The 16,035-nt window shown below is 38.7% G+C and overlaps 2 protein-coding genes across 2 annotated transcripts; one reads left to right on the forward strand and one right to left on the reverse strand.

Annotated features, from left to right (window-relative positions):
* Positions 1-137: 137 nt before the first annotated feature.
* On the reverse strand, positions 138-5,533 carry scrn3 (secernin 3). Its single transcript, XM_058392650.1, has 8 exons — positions 5,342-5,533; positions 4,968-5,127; positions 4,256-4,437; positions 3,778-3,977; positions 2,765-2,977; positions 2,050-2,212; positions 859-1,039; positions 138-518 (listed from the first exon to the last, which is right to left on the reverse strand). The coding sequence occupies exons 2-8, from the start codon at positions 5,124-5,126 to the stop codon at positions 357-359; spliced, it is 1,260 nt and encodes a 419-aa protein (XP_058248633.1). The 5' UTR covers position 5,127; positions 5,342-5,533; the 3' UTR covers positions 138-356.
* Positions 5,534-6,712: 1,179 nt separating this feature from the next.
* Positions 6,713-13,786, forward strand: cir1 (corepressor interacting with RBPJ, CIR1). The gene is made up of 10 exons (XM_058393669.1): positions 6,713-6,878; positions 8,540-8,634; positions 9,062-9,135; positions 9,246-9,259; positions 9,984-10,036; positions 10,133-10,181; positions 10,336-10,459; positions 11,292-11,398; positions 11,802-11,887; positions 12,189-13,786. The coding sequence occupies exons 1-10, from the start codon at positions 6,807-6,809 to the stop codon at positions 13,060-13,062; spliced, it is 1,548 nt and encodes a 515-aa protein (XP_058249652.1). The 5' UTR covers positions 6,713-6,806; the 3' UTR covers positions 13,063-13,786.
* The last annotated feature ends 2,249 nt before the right edge of the window (positions 13,787-16,035 follow it).

A 16,035-nucleotide genomic window follows, 5' to 3' on the forward strand; every position in this document is an offset into this window, starting at 1 on the left:
ATCTATAAAGCAAAGGAGGCTTGCTGAAATTTGTCTGTGATGAATTAACTGTCAAAAACCTTTGAAATGCCTTGTTAAAGTTACTGATATATTATGTGTTAGTTGTTGATGGTCTGATGCGGAAAGACTGATCTCACTTTTTGAGATATTTATACCTGTATTTAATTGTCATCATGCTACATTGGTATCACCAGAGTAATTTCACACAGAAAGGAATGGCTATATAGTGAATCATGTGCAATCTATGCACATTTGAATAACATGCAGTTAACTACTATTTCCTACTTTGTTTCAGTTAACACAACTGTTAATTGTTTTAACATTATAATAAGATCTAAGAGTCTCTCCAGGCTGTTTCAGGCTTTGCTGTAAACCTTCATCTCTTCCGCCACTGTATTTGAGAAGAGATGAACCAGCAGAGTCGAGTCCTCCACACCTGTAGTTAAGTAGTTCTCCATTTCTGCCATTTTTTGCTTCTCCAGCTCTTGCATGTTCTGCATGATCCTCTGACCTTTCTCCTGTTTAAGCAAGAAAGAGAGAAGGCTTTGGTTTTGTAATAGTGGAAAGCAACTGATAAGGAGTTATTAATCTGAGTAAACTGATATATATAATTTACCTTTATTTTACTCACATTAGATACTATTCATACATCATTTTATTCTATTCTATAACAACAGAAGAAGGCTTTTTATTCATTCTGTGCTAGAAAGAACTGCCATATTGTTTTCAAAGAAACATTAGAACACAAAGTCAGTACCTGATCTTCATTGCTCTGCAGAGTGTTATTAAATCTGTATGCTTAATTATCACAGATGTTTATAGCAGATAGTGTAGAAATTTTCCATTGTAATGTCTTACCCTTGTGCTGTCAATAATAGCAGCCACCACCTCGTGTTTTCTGAATAGGGGGTGTTTACGGTTGGGTTTGTTCTGAAAGCGAGGTTTCTTCTTCACTGGATCGTCCTCGCCAAAACATGGAGAACATGTTTGATTCAGTGGCTTTATGTCTGCTACAAAGATAAATGGCTTAAAAATCGACCTGAACAGAAAACCAAAACAAAACTGGATTAGTATGTCATGTTATTAAAAAAACTTGTCTTTTAGTGTGTAGAAGTCCTTGTACAGAATCGTTACTTCTACATCCACCATCCATTTTAATAGAAACACGGACACACCCTGCACATTTATCTAATCAGCCAATCATGTAGCAGCAACACAATGCATAAAATAATGCAGATACGGCTCAAGAACTGGAATTTAAGGCTATCATGGGTGCAGGCTCACTCAAACTGGACAGGTGAAGATCATCTGATCTTTTTCCAGTCTTCAACTGTCCAGTTTTTTTGAGCCTGTTGCTGTTGTTTTGTAACTCATCCACCTCATGTTTTGATGTTTTGTGTATGCTTGGATGCGTTTAGGCTCACTGATCATCCGGGTCATTATATCATTCCGTACATCTCAAACCAATCTGACATTTTTTCTCTGACCTCATTTATCAACCACAGAAATGTCACACTGGCTGTGAGTGCACTGGGTGTTTTATGTTTTTTTTTTTTTGCAACCTTCTTTGTGAACTGTGACTGTTGTGTGTTCCACAAGAGCTCAGCAGAACTGGCAGCAGAAACTATGTCATGGTTAAAGTCACAGAGCTCACACTTTTCTCGTTCTGATGTTTGAGGTGAATATTTAACTGAAGCTCTTGAGCTGTATCTGCATGCAATGTGCCACTACCACATGACTGGTGACTTTGTATAAATTATAGCACTGACCACACCACCCAGTGTGGTCTTTATAACTTATTTGTAAGCTTCAAATCTACTTTGAATACAGATCAATCAGGAATGACACTTTTGAAGATCGCTATTTAAATCAATTCCAAATTTCATTGGTTGTTTACAAGGACAAATCCATATAAATCCTACAAACATTTAACCACTTGTTCTTGAGATACCATAGTAAGAGGATCTAGGTTGATCGGAGAGATGCGCAGAATTGGGAATGCAATATTTTGAGTCTGTGGAATGAGGCAGCAGTGGTATAAAAACCCACCTTTCAGGGTCAGGGGTTGCAGTGAAGTAGTGAACCCCAGGCAGTGACGGGTTCTTAGGCAGGACAGATACCATGCTTCCTGTTGTCATGAACATGCCTTCCATATTAATACCACTCTCTTTATCTCTCAGTATATCCATCATGGCCTCAGCTGTGATGTGACCTGTAGGTGTGGCAACACAGTACTCTTATTAACATAAAATTCACTCACATTTACTCTGTGTAGATACAATCCTATTACACTATTGTACACATATAGGATTCTTTCTTTTGAAAATGCTCTTCATGAAAATCATGAAAAATAAATTGGGTGAAAGGCTGGGGTACACCCTGGACGGGTCACCAGTCCATCACAGGGCCTCATATAGACAGACAACCAAACACACTCACACTCACTCCTATGGGCAATTTAGAATTACCAATCCACCTAATGTACATGTTTTTGGACTGTGGGAGGAAAACCACGACACACAGGGAGAAATGCAAACTCCCAAACAGAGAGTTTGATCAAACAGGCAAAGATCCCCTGCCTGTTTGAACCCGGGATTCGAACCCAGGGCCTTCTTGCTGTGAGGCAACAGCGCTAACCACTAAGCCACCATGCTGCCCCAGCAAATCAGTAGTTTATATTAATCTCACACCACTTTATAAATAAATATTTGCCTGTAGTATTATACCCCATCGTCTTTTATTCCTTACTTAACCTATCAATCACCATTGCTTTTCTCCAGCAGTCTGCGTCCCTCACAGTAGCGCCCCCCAGCGGCCTCTATGCGTGCTGTAGTCAAAAAGGAGTAAACCTCTGCAAAGTTGAATGCCACATTGCTGTCCCACCAGCCTTGCTCTCGTGCATACTCCCGCATGCCCGGGTGCTCCTTGTCGATTTTTGTGGTGATGGAGTACTGATTAGAAATATTACGATATCCACCTAAAAAAAACAAAAAAAAAAAAACAATACAGAGATATTTATAATTTGCCAGGAGATGCTGTAGCATTTATACACTGTATGACCAAAAGTTTGTTCTTTTTTTTTTTTTATTCCATTCCAGATTTAGTCCTATTTGCGGTTATAATAAGATCTAATCCTGGGAGAAGGCTTTCCACTACATTTTGGAGTGTGGCTGTGGGGATTTGCTCATTCAGCTACAAGAGTGAGGTTGGGAGGTGGTGCAGCCAAAAAGCCCTGGGGTGCAGTCAGTGTAATAGTTCATCCCAAAAGTTTTCAGTGGGGTTGAGGTCAGGACCCTGTGCAGGACACTTCCACTCAAATCATGTCTTCATGGAGCTCGCTTTGTGCACAGGGGCATTGGCCATGAACTAGTGAATCAGTATCGATGTATTCATTGATAAAGACTTCAAAGCACTACTGTAAGTCGCTCTGAATAAGGGCATCTGCCAAATGCAAAAAAGTGTAAGTTTCATCTTTGTAACAAACTATGACTTTTGGCCATATAGTGTAAATGTTGTTTTGTTACTTTATCTTGTTCTTGATATAGCCTTGGACTATTTGTGGAGACTAGTCAAGATATCGAATGAGAAACTACACAAAACTTGGCCTGTGGGTCAAACTGCACTACACCCCAGATTGAGCACTTCACCTTACTGTTTTCTGATTTATACTTTTCCATTTCTGTTTTCTAGAAAAGACTGCTAAGCTGCTCATTTAAAATTATATACTAATATATACCCGACTGAGGTAGAAGACAACCATTTAAAGTTTTTATTTACTCTCTACTCTCTCTGCAGCCCAGAATTTTCCAGAGGTCTCCAGCACCCAGGCCTCAGTGCGGTCACATATGAGGAAGCTGTTATGGTATGTGAAAGTGCATTCATCCTCCATGCAGTTGCCACCCTGCCCGTATTTCTCCAGAAGCTCCACTATCACATTCAGAGCCTTCTCTGCACTGTCCGCTCTCTCCAGAGCCAATCTAAAACCAGAACAGACCACAGGTATCAGCTGTTGACAGAATCATGTGTTACATTAATGTAAAATGTGGTTATCTAGAAGAAATTATGACTGCCAAAAAGCAGAAAGGATATCTAATATTATATTTTAATATAAGTATCAAATAAGATCTGAGATGATAAATACAAATGACTGAACACTTCAGCTGATGAAGATACGGTTGTGATTATCTTCAAGGTATGTTTGATAGTGCACTAATAAAAACACTTGTGTGCCCTTTTTTTAAAATCTGATGATTACCTCACCAGATCCATGCCCAGTAAAGCTTCCTCAGCATCAGTGCTTTCTCGCCCCCACACAGCCTCATTTCCGATGCAGACCTGGTGTTCGTTGGCTCCCATTTCAGCTCCCCAGAGCCATGCTGGTCTGCTTAACACTACAGCATGAGTATGGGCAGCCTGCTCTATCTCTATGTATGTGCACTGTCCAGTTGAAAATAAAAAGATGACAGAGAAACAAAATTTCATCAGTAAAAACCTGCCTTCATCTCGAGTCATAATGCCTGTCCCATCATGCTTGTACCAGAAGGCAAAAGCGGTTTCAACAATACTTTTTCGCTGCACTGTTTTGATGCATGACTTCCACACACATGGACAGTTCAATGGGATTTCTTGGCTCTGAATAAAAATTAAATGATTAAATGAAAGATGCTTTATGCCATTCTTAGTAAGAAAGTCATCTAAAAACAGAAGTATGTTAATTAATAATTTATGCATTAAATGGTTATTATGGTAATAAATAGTAGATAATAATGAACAATAATAATAATAATAATAATAATAATAATAATTATTATTATTATTATTATTATTATTATTATTATGAATAATAATAATTATTATTATTATTATTCTTTGTATGCACAAACATACTTGGCATTAAAGCTCTTTCTGATTCTGATTAGTATTGTTGTTGTTATTTAAAAAAATATATAAATAATTAATTGGGGAACCTCGACTTTTTCTCCTGGACTGTAGTCTTTGGAGGGGAAGTACACCACTTCTTGCACCTCATCACAGGGTCTGTCCGAATTCTTGCCGAAGATGACGCGCTGTCCCTCTGAGGATGGAGGTAAAGCCACGAACGTGTCGCAGGAGGATGGCGTCATCATCCTGCGCGCGTGAAATAAATCAACATGACCCAATTTGACATTTTATTCGCATCAAGTCATTTTCATGCATGGAATTTATTCATTCGTTCAAGTTCTTAAATGCCCTTGTATACGTTCAATTAATCGTAGCCAAATATGTTATCTGAGCAATGTCTATATAAGACAGGAAAATCTGGGAATGTCATGTAAAAGTGTTAATAACATGAAACACTCACCTAGATCAAATAACGTATCAAATCTACGGTGCAGAAATGAGCTACAGTGAAAGAGGCAGTAACCAGGGCTCTTTAGGAAGAATCTATAATGTCTATACTGTCTGACTTTCTGTTTTCATTTCCTAACACATTTACTCCCCTAAACCCGAAAGTTGACGTTAGCCAATAATCTGATACTGAATCATTTGGATTTCCTACGAGCATATGAACACACTTCAATCGGCTTCAGTGATGTGATGGAGATTTGCGAAAAGCTTCACGAATCACCGAAAGTTACCGCCCACGTAACCTGGAAGTAAAATTTTTGTCAGCGTGTAAACAGTGGTAACAGGAATTCCGGTTCTTTTCAGTGAGTCGGATCGTTTGAATCAGTTCATCAGTTGCATGCCCAAAATGTTGCTCTGTATTCTAATTAACGCATATATATAATTATAATTATTTTATGAACTCTAATTCAATAAAATATATTACATATACATTACATTACAGCTATTTTGCCTGTTGTGCCTGTTCCACTTAACGGATAACTGATTTGCCTGCCTTAATAAATCTAATTAACAAACTGCAGTATCTCTACCAAAAGGATATTGTTCATAATTACACTTTCCGGTGTTTATAATAATTTATAATCACACTCTCCTGTGTCACCAAAATGAGGATAGGTTCCCATTTGTGTCTGGTTCCTCTTAAGGTTTCTTTCTCTTACCGTCTAAGGGAGTTTCTACGTCCATACACTGCAACAGTAACAGCATTTCCTACATCTTTAAATAAACACCTCATACAGCTTTAGGAAAAATAAATAAATACCACTGTAAAATAATCAGTTTCTTATGTATTTTTCTTACAGGTTCATGTATTGGTGAGATGAACAGTTTTGTTTCATTTATTTGTGAACTGCTGACAATATTTCTCCTAAATTCAAAATATAACTATTGTTATTTAGAGTGTATATTTAAAGGAAATGACAACACATCAGAATAACCCAAGATCATGCAGTATTTGCAGAGCTTTAATAACTCAAATAAAACAAAATGCAAATAATTTGTGAATAAATTGTGTTAATGCTTTGGCTAAATAACATTAAGAAATCAGTATTTGGTGGAATAACCCCGATTTGCATGCGTTTTGGCTCCATGCTCTCCACCAGTTTTTCACATTGCTGTTGGGGAACTTTATACCACTCTTTTTGCAAAAAGGCAAACAGCTCAGCTTTGCTTGATGGTTTGTGACATCCATCTTCCTCTTGATGACATACCAGAGGTTTTCAATAGGGTTCACATCTGGAGATTTGGTAGTGGTCTCTTATTTTTTTTCCAGAGTTGTATAGGTGAGTCGGATCTCTTTCATTTAAAAGAGCCGAATCAAAGAGCCGAATCTTTGGAGAACGATTCATCATTAGTAAACAGGCCGTGTTGATGGTAGTTTGAACAGTACTTTCGGTGGCGTTTTTAATCCTCGTTCAGCCATGGGGAAGTCTTTTGCTAATTTTATGTGCAAGAAGGATTTCCACCCAGCGTCAAAATCCAACATAAAGAAGGTAACTTTAAAGTTTATTGAAATTTTTGAAGCAAACAAGTTAGCTAGCTAAATGAGCTAGTTAGCTATAGAGGCTACTGTAACGCTAGCTTGGCGAGCTTCATGGCGTGATACCAATGTGTTTCACAGGATTCTCGTTTAATCATGCGGTTTCTTTTCTCATACATTAACTCAGCTCTGCTCGCCTGGCTGCAGAACTTGGGTTCATCATACGCATTTAATGATTAGTTTCACTGGAGAACCTCTAGCGTTCCTCTAGCACTCCTACGATGAAGTTACTTAATGTAGCTGATGTACAGGACAGTTAGGTAACCCTTCAGTTAGTATCAGTAAGACCAATATTCTGAGGCAGACAACACTAGCTTATCTATCTATTGACACTAAATTCTCACCGGTCATTTTTGCAATTATCATATGTCAGCAGCTCAGTGCATACACACCGATCAGGCATAACATTATGAGCAGGTGAAGTGAATAAGACTGTTGATCTCCTCATCATGGCACCTGTTAGTGGGTGGGATATATTAGGCAGCAAGTAAACATTTTGTCCTCAAAGTTGATGTGTTAGAAGCAGGAAAAATGGGCAAGTGTAAGGATTTGAGTGAGTTTGACGAGGGCCAAATTGTGATGGCTAGACCACTGAATCAGAGCATCTCCAAAACTGCAGCTCTTGTGGGGTGTTCCCGTTCTGCAGTGGTCAGTATCTATCAAAAGTCGTCCAAGGAAGGAACTGTGGTGAACCAGTGACAGGGTCATGGGCAGCCAAGACTCATTGATGCACGTGGGGAGCGAAGGCTGGTCCGTGTGATCCGATGCAACAGACGAGCTACTGTTGATCAAATTGCTGAAGAAGTTAATGCTGGTTCTGATAGAAAGGTGTCAGAATACACAGTGCATGATGGGTCAGGGCTGTTTTTGTAGCAAAAGGGGGACCAACACAATATTAGGCAGATGGTCATAACGTTATGCCTGGGCAGTGTATAATCATGCAGATACAGGTCAAGAGCTTCAGTTCATGTACACCTCCAACATCAGCAGAGGTTGAAAATGATCTCAGTGACTTTGTGACTTCTCACACCTTCTTGATGAGAGAGGCTGGAGGAGTTTATGATGGTCTATGATAAATCTGATAAATGGTCTTTACAACTCAGAAAAGCTCCCCAGAATATACAACATGCCAAACCTTGAGCCGCATGAACTACAACAACAACAACAGATGACCACACTCCCGAAAGAAGAAGAAACATACTTTTTTTTTCCACATATATATTACAACACAGGAACATATTTTTTTGCATGTCCCAGTTTTAGAGGTTGGGGGTCTGAGCATAAGGTCATCCGTGAAGCAGCGTCTTTGGAGCAGAGAGGTTCAAGGGCCTTGCTTATGGGCCCAACAGTGGCAGCTTGCTGGAACCCTGACCTTTCAATCAATAATCTGGAGTCTGAACCACTTGAGCTTCCACTGCCTTCCTGTCAGTCATAAACAGGAATCTGAGCCTAAAGAAGGCACAGACTCCCTGAACCTGGCCAGATGGCACCTGGAAAAATGACCTCCTTTAACTGTCTAGTTGTGTGATTAATATGTAATGTGATGATTTTGGTGTGTAGTGTTGGCAAGCTATTGCGTGCTATGCAATAATGAGAGTAATATATCATTTTTAGGTATGGATGGCAGAGCAGAAAATAACCTTCGACAAGAAGAAGCAGGAGGAGCTGATGCAGGCTTACCTGAAAGAACAGGAGACCTACAACAACAGGTCAGTCAACAGATTCAGCTGAGTCCTCTTGCTAATTCTGCACAACTTCATGTTTCAGACTGGGTAAATAAATATAAATACAGTGAATCTAAGGAGAAATCATCTATGTGACACTGACATGGTAGTGTGTGTGGCACTAGTTTGATTGGGTATGTGCTTTAAACCTGTCTTGGCTGCTGTATTAAACACACCTGTTTATACTTATTTATTATTTATCTTGTAGGGATACAGATTTTCTATGCACAAGTTTGTGTTGATCTTTACATTACAAGTTTACAGATGGAATTTCCTTAGATTAGTGTGAGAGTATCTTAAACCCTACTGCAGTTTGACACTTTATACCTAAATACCTGATGTTGCCTGAAGATGGCAGTGTTTGTCTTCTGTAGTACTGCTCTTGATGGTTTCAGCCTGATGTGTGTTTTAGACTGCTGATGGGTGATGACAGAGTGAAAAATGGCCTGAATTTTATGTATGAAGCCCCTCCTGGTGCATCCAAAGGTAATACAACTCTGACCATTGATTGAGATGCTGAATATGATTTTATAAATGTTTGTATCTTACCCCTTGTTTTTTTTTTTTTGTCTTTTTGTTTGTCTGATCTTTTGAAGAGGAAACCAAAGAGGTAAGTCCTAATTTATTAACAATTGTTGAAATGCTTTAGTTGAAGTGGTTTATATAAGTAAACGCAATGGGGTTGCGCTCTTATAGGAAAATAAACACGGACAGGGTAGTGTGTTATTGATTGATGACGCATTATACTTTTTATCTGTTTGTAGTTAAATGTTGTGGTGTGAAACATACAAAACAAATAATTTCCCTTTCTTTAAATTTTCAATTGTTCCTGCAATGACTTCTATCTTAATTCTCTCTTGAAATAAAAAATAACAATAAATAAATAACTGACAATATATAAAGTCCACTGTCTCAATGGCTTTTCTGTGCTGCAAAATTTAATGTCTGTAAAATAAATATATAAATAAAAAAGTGACAGTTGATACTCCTTCACATACAGGAAACTTCACTATATCCTCAATCTAGAATTTTTCTCTGTTAAATCAAGCCACTTTATATTTGTTTATTGTTAGGCTTATGTTATGTAATGCTTCAGCTGTACAAGTCTGTGTGAATGAGAAATAATAATATATTAGAATAAGCATATTAATATAAACCTGTAATTTGCGCTGTAGTTGGAGACATTTACACACTATGCCAGCAATGTTCATAATCATGTTGAGTTGGTTAGTGTTATAAATGTCCTGCCTGTCCAGTAATATATCATACACGTTGATTGTCTTTCTCACGTCATCCCTATCTTCTAGCTATAATGTTTAATGTCATCTTAACAGGAAGGTGAAGCTGAGTATAAGTTTGAGTGGCAGAAAGTTGCTCCTCGTGAAAAGTAAGTTTTATTATCTGTGTGTGTTCAAATGAGCAAGAATTAGCCTAATATTATGGATAGTGTCATCCTTGTGTGCTCCTTCTACCTACTCTTTAGGTATGCTAAAGATGACATGAACATCAGAGATCAGCCTTTTGGGATCCAGGTTAGATTTTTTTTTCTTTTTTAACAATTTTCTGAGACCTTCTCTATTTTGACACATGTGACTGTACTTTATTATCATTTCAATCCATAAGGATATTGTGAATATCTTGTAAATAAAGCAGTCACTGACTTTTTTTTTAATGTTTATTCTGTAGGTGCGGAATGTTCGGTGTATCAAGTGTCATAAGTGGGGTCATGTGAACACGGACAGGGAGTGTCCTCTCTTTGGCCTGTCAGGGATCAACGCCAGCTCTGGCTCTTTAGCAAATGATGAAGCAGGTAAATCTTTTTTTTTTTAGAACATATTCATAAACACAATACAGTAAAACATAATACATAATTTAAAACGAATACGTAGCATTTTATATAACCTTTGATTATTAGAAGTTTAATCCCATAAGCAGCATTAACTGACCGAAACAGCAGTGAATCTGTTGCTAATTTTACTAATTTGTCATGAACTAAAATGCTTGTGAGCTAAATTTCTTTGGGCCTGAAGATGGCAGTGTTGTCATCTTGGAATGCATTATTAAAGGTAGATACAGTTCCTGTCCTATTAACCGTGTTGAAGAGCATTTATAGCATTCTGTTATATGGTTTTGTTGCATTTGTGCAACTGTACTTATATCTTTTAGACAACTTTAAGCAAGGCACATATGTGCATACTATAAGTTAAACATTTACATCACAGCATTTTGTTTTATATCAAAGTAAAATTTGCGTCAAGGATCATCTGTAGTGTTTTACTTGGGGCAGTCACAATTCAGAGTCCCTTGAATGCCACTCAGAGAAGGAAGCAGTAGTTGTATGCGCTGAGGACTGTAATCAGAGCGTATAGCAGTACAGTAATGTGTTTACTCCTCCTGGGTCCGGCGTGACAGTTCTCAGACTGGCCCTCCTCCTGAGCTGCCAGAAAAAATGCAATTATTGTGTATTCTGATTTGCTCTAACCACTGCTTTGGCAGAATAATACAGTGTGATTTGCCCAGTCAGGGGACGAGTGAGTTGATTTGGTGTCCCTTTCTGTTAACAAAGCTGCTGCTGAGCTCCCCTCTGAGGGGGATGCACACACACATCAATGGTACCATGATGTTGTGTTTTGTGCAAACAGGCCCGTCGATGCACCCCTCCGAGTTAATGGCAGAGATGCGGAACAGTGGGTTTGCGCTGAAGAAATGTGTCCTTGGGAGGAACGCCACTGTTTGTGATCCAGCACAGGTAATCTCCAGGTACCCCCGACCCCCTTGGGCTCAAATAAGACCAATGATATCCATGCTTGGTCCCGAGCAAGGAGAAGAGAGAGTGTGATTGCAGCAAAATGGCCAATTATCAGACAGCGGCACAGCGATTCCAGTCACAGCAAGTTTAGTCAAGAGAGCAGGCTTGATGAGACTAACTACCGAAATTATAGGAAATCAGAGGAGCAGGAACATTGCTTATTTTCCAGCTTATAGAGCTTGTGGCGCTCATGTTTATTGGCCTTTACATACCCTTTTTTGTTGCTGCTTGTTGATGTACATTCATGTGATATATGCATGAAGTTTGGAAGTGTGTGTCTGTGTGTTTAGCATTTTTAATGGTGTGAGTCCTAATATAATGAGTTACTGTATTTTTACTGCAGGGGTTTGTGGCTAGTGAGGAAGAAGAAGATCCTGAAGTAGAGTTTCTTAAATCTTTAACTACAAAGCAGAAACAGAAGCTCCTCAGGTGTGTGCGTCAATATTTACCAAACCAAATTTGTTTTGTGGAAATGTATCTGAAGCTCAAAATAATTCTTTCAGTTGTATTTTTGAATGAGGGTTCCACATAACAGACATGCTTACAAATGTCTTTGGGATTTGTAATTATTTCACTGCTATTAAAATCAAAATAATATATGTAAAAACATTTGAAATGAAAATATTTATTGTTAAATTTAATTATTTAATTCAACTTTTTAATTTTCTTACTCTTTGAGTTCAATTAAAATCTCATTATTATTAATATTTATTTATTTATTTAATTTTAGAAAACTTGATCGGCTGGAAAAGAAAAAGGACAAAAAGAAGAAGAGTAAAAAGGACAAAAAGAAGAAGAAACGTAAACAGAAGAAAAAGATGTCTGAGAGTTCCTCCAGCAGCACCTCAGATAGTAGTAGCAGCTCTGAGTCTGAACCTGAAAGACACAAAGCTAAAAAAGAGAAGGGAAAAAAGAAAAGGAGGGACTCATCGAGTGAGGACAGTTCCGACAGTGAGCGCGAAGGAAGACAGAGAGGAAAAAACAAGGAGCCTTGCAATAGAGACCGCATTCAAGGTCCTGATTTTAAGCGTAGCCAAGACAAGTATGCATGCACACAGTCAGACGAACAGAATAGACGACAAGAAAAATCTAGGAGGTCACCACAAAGAAAAGACAGCCTGCTGAATGAGAGCAAAGAGACAGAATGGAGGAATAGAGACCGGGAAGGAAGAAGAGGTGAAAGAGAGAAGGGTGAACAGGGAACCAGCGGAACTAGAGATGGTGAGAGAAATAGGAGTTTGAGTAGAGAAAGAGGAAGAAAATGGACAGAGAAGAGTTGGGACAATGAAAGGATAAGGGAGAAGGAAAGGAGTGCCAAACAAAGAAGTGGGAGTAATGAGCGAGGTAGGAATGAAAAGAGAAGGAGTCAAAGCCGGGATGGACAACAAGAGAAGGAGGCGAGGAGGAAAGAGAGGAGTGATAGCTTTGAACGAAGTAGATGTGGAAAACGAAGAAGTAGGAGCAGGGAGAGAGTGCGGAGCAGGAGCAGGGAAAGAATAAGAGTGAGGGTTGGAAGTAGGGAAGGAGTCATGATCAGGAATAAAGAAACAGTGAGGGATGGGAGGGAAAGGAACAGAAGTCCAAGTCGTGGGCATAGGAAATGATAAAAGGAAGATGAGACCCTGAAATGATGTTTTCCTATTGGTGTAAAATATGATTTGTGTTTTAATGTAAAATTGTATTGGGTATACAGTGACGTGTAATGGTTTTACTAGTTTAAAGTTTTGCACCAATCTTTAGTTTTCATAGTTTGTGTTTGCTGTAGTAAAAGTAGCTTGCCTGTCTGATGGAGCCTGTTTTCTCATTTTTTGTTCTTAACGCTTTTTATTACCAGAAGAGGGCGCCAAAATACTTTCGGACAAACGCCGATAACTCTCGAATTCTCATACATTCTTGTAATGTGTTTTAGCTTCTTCACAATGTTTTGCTTTTCTCATCTGACCATGAAACAAAATCCAACTGACGATACGAATTGTGTTGCAGTAACACTGAGACGTATTCGCCCTCAGACTAGGCAGTTCTTTTACAAGGAAGCATGGGAAATTCCTACACCTATCATTCATTGACATTATCCTTTGAAATCATTGATTTAACCCCAGGAGTTTCATAGAGAGCCGATTTACTTATATAGTAGCTCTTTCAGCGTATTGGATATTATCCATTAGTTATAATAAGTCTGTGAAATATTTCCAGCAAATTGCGTGAATGACCATAATATTCACAGGTAGCCTAGTCCATGCTTGCTTTGACATACTGCTATAATTCACATGTTTTGTGTTAAATTGATTGGTTTCCATTTTATGTTCATTGACTAACCACGATATTATTAGACCACTTTATTTTATATGTTTCATATTTTGTATATTTTCCTTTGGGAAGTTTCAACAAGTAGCTGAAAATAACATTTTGTCCACACTATTTTATATATATATATATATTATTTAAAAAAAATTCTAAAAAGAAAGTAATATATTTAATATTTAATAAGCTGCTCCAGTGGACTGTGATGAAATTAGCTCCAGGTGTTTTGGACTTTCTCCTGACCTTCATGTTGTGGACTGAGGTGAGCAGCGCTTGAAATCAGCTCCGCTTTCCTCTGGCCTGGGGAGGAAATGTGGAGCGCTGAGAGCTTCTCAATACGATGATGTGCACTTGTCATCAGTGTTGTTCAGAAAAATACTCTCTACAAGGCTAAGCTTTCCGCATTTTACCATATAATCATTTTTACCTTTATCTTCTGAAGTTGTTCTATACAGTTGGCCAATATTCACAATTGTTCTTCCACTTTAATCAGACAACGCACACTAGAGCTCCTTAAAGCAGCATCAGAGCCCTCAAGTGCAAATGCCTTTCCTGAAAATATGTTCCTGTTCAAATCAGCAAGGCAGCCTATGACCCAGTGAACTTATTTTTCAAGAATATTTACCTGCGTTGAAATAAACCCAGAAATGGCACTGACAGATAAAGGTTTATTTTTGCTCAAAGTTTCTGAAAGAATTATATGCTTAACACAATTAATACATGGATGAACTAGTGCGGAAATCTCATGGGGAGGAAAAACGGGCTGCTATTATTATTATTATGATTATTATTATAATAGTTGTTATTATTTTGTGAAGATACTCGCTGATGATGGACAGCTTCTTTTGACCCTGGACTGGTGAGGACAGCGGTGTGAGCTCCTTGATCAGTGATATGGTGCTCATCCTGCTTGTATCCCGCACAGACCGCGGCTCTTTGATCTGTCTTTATTGTGGTGCGCAAACAAAGCTTGACTTTTTGCCTCTCTCCCAGCAAGAGCGCATTCCGCCAAAGCGGAACAAAGCGCTGAGTGACGGCGCTCTCTGTCCAGGACCGCGGGCGAGCCGCCACCTCTCAATGATTCATTCTTGTCCGGCTATACTCTCCCGTTTGTAAATCTTAATGAGACCATATAATTGTAAAGTGTGCTTATGAATGCCTTCACGCCCAAACAGCGCTCATTTCCGCAGCACACATTTTGGAGTGTCCGCAATAAAATCGCAATAGGCTGCTTGACATTACATTTTAAAAGGCCGAAATTTTCATTCAGGCACCTGGTGTTTGTTAAAATAAAATAAAAATAAATCCTTGTCGTATAATTTACAAGACCACAATTTTGTTGCTGTTGCTAATAGAGCCGCAACACTTAAGAATAAGAATTTGATGTCAACTAAATTTAAGACTTTTTATTCCTCCATTGCTGTTCCTACCCTACTGCAAAATGCCAAATTATCTGATAATGGAATGATCTATTTTTGTGTATTTTATTCAGTATTGCTTCCAAGACCAGCTACCAAGCGTAGCCTACAATAGGAAATGAAAATAATTTTCGTCTATTGCCTTCTGGTCAATTTAACTTCCTCCCCACAAGGCGCTTTTCCTGGCTGAGACGTGCAGCCCTCACCAGTTCCCAGGCTGAGCCGCAGCCTAATTATACCGCAGCTTCTTTCTTTCAGATCGGACGCTGCACTGGATAAACACAAAGGAGTCAGAGAGCATCCTTGAACCCTTTCAGTACGCGGCCACTGATATTCAAATAACACCCAGCGACCATTTGACTGCACCGCCAAAAAAGAGCGTTTTAAAAATCACCATTTGCATATGGCTTTTCCCATTTTCCTTCTCAAAAGTGACATACAGAAAAAAGGGGAAAAACTGTTCCCATAACACCAATCAAGTGCTGCGCTTATAAAGGCTAAAAGCTGCTTTATACCATAGCCTCCCCTTAAATGGACATTTTCCGTTTGACATGCAAATGTAAGCAGTTAATTCGACCGATTAAAATAAATATTCAGAGCCCTATTGTCACCGAACCCCCTCGGAAAAGCGCTGATAAAGAGCGGGTGAACAAATGATGTCTCGGAGATTAATTAGATATTTGATAAGACACGAATCCCTAATCGCGGATACAAGACACATGGGGCTGCGATGTGCTCCAAGTCATAATTAATACTATTTAACAAGATTTTCATTTGGGCGTAAAATGCCTGTTCCAGGGCATTAACTATTGATTTATTCCACTGGGAAACTGCGTTGACGGATATAAAGAACTGCAT

The sequence above is a fragment of the Hemibagrus wyckioides genome, linkage group LG06 (genome assembly GCF_019097595.1).
Source record: "Hemibagrus wyckioides isolate EC202008001 linkage group LG06, SWU_Hwy_1.0, whole genome shotgun sequence".
Lineage (NCBI taxonomy): Eukaryota > Metazoa > Chordata > Actinopteri > Siluriformes > Bagridae > Hemibagrus > Hemibagrus wyckioides.

Coding starts and splice junctions, on each gene's coding strand:
- cir1 (XM_058393669.1), top strand. CDS start 6,807: ATGGGGAAGTCTTTTGCTAATTTTATGTGCAAGAAGGATTTCCACCCA. Junction 10,460..11,291: donor TTTAGCAAATGATGAAGCAG/GTAAATCTTTTT, acceptor TTGTGCAAACAG/GCCCGTCGATGCACCCCTCC. Junction 11,888..12,188: donor CAGAAACAGAAGCTCCTCAG/GTGTGTGCGTCA, acceptor ATTTAATTTTAG/AAAACTTGATCGGCTGGAAA.
- scrn3 (XM_058392650.1), bottom strand. CDS start 5,126: ATGATGACGCCATCCTCCTGCGACACGTTCGTGGCTTTACCTCCATCC. Junction 4,438..4,967: donor GTCCAGGAGAAAAAGTCGAG/GTTCCCCAATTA, acceptor TCAACTGGACAG/TGCACATACATAGAGATAGA. Junction 1,040..2,049: donor GCAACCCCTGACCCTGAAAG/GTGGGTTTTTAT, acceptor TTTTCTGTTCAG/GTCGATTTTTAAGCCATTTA.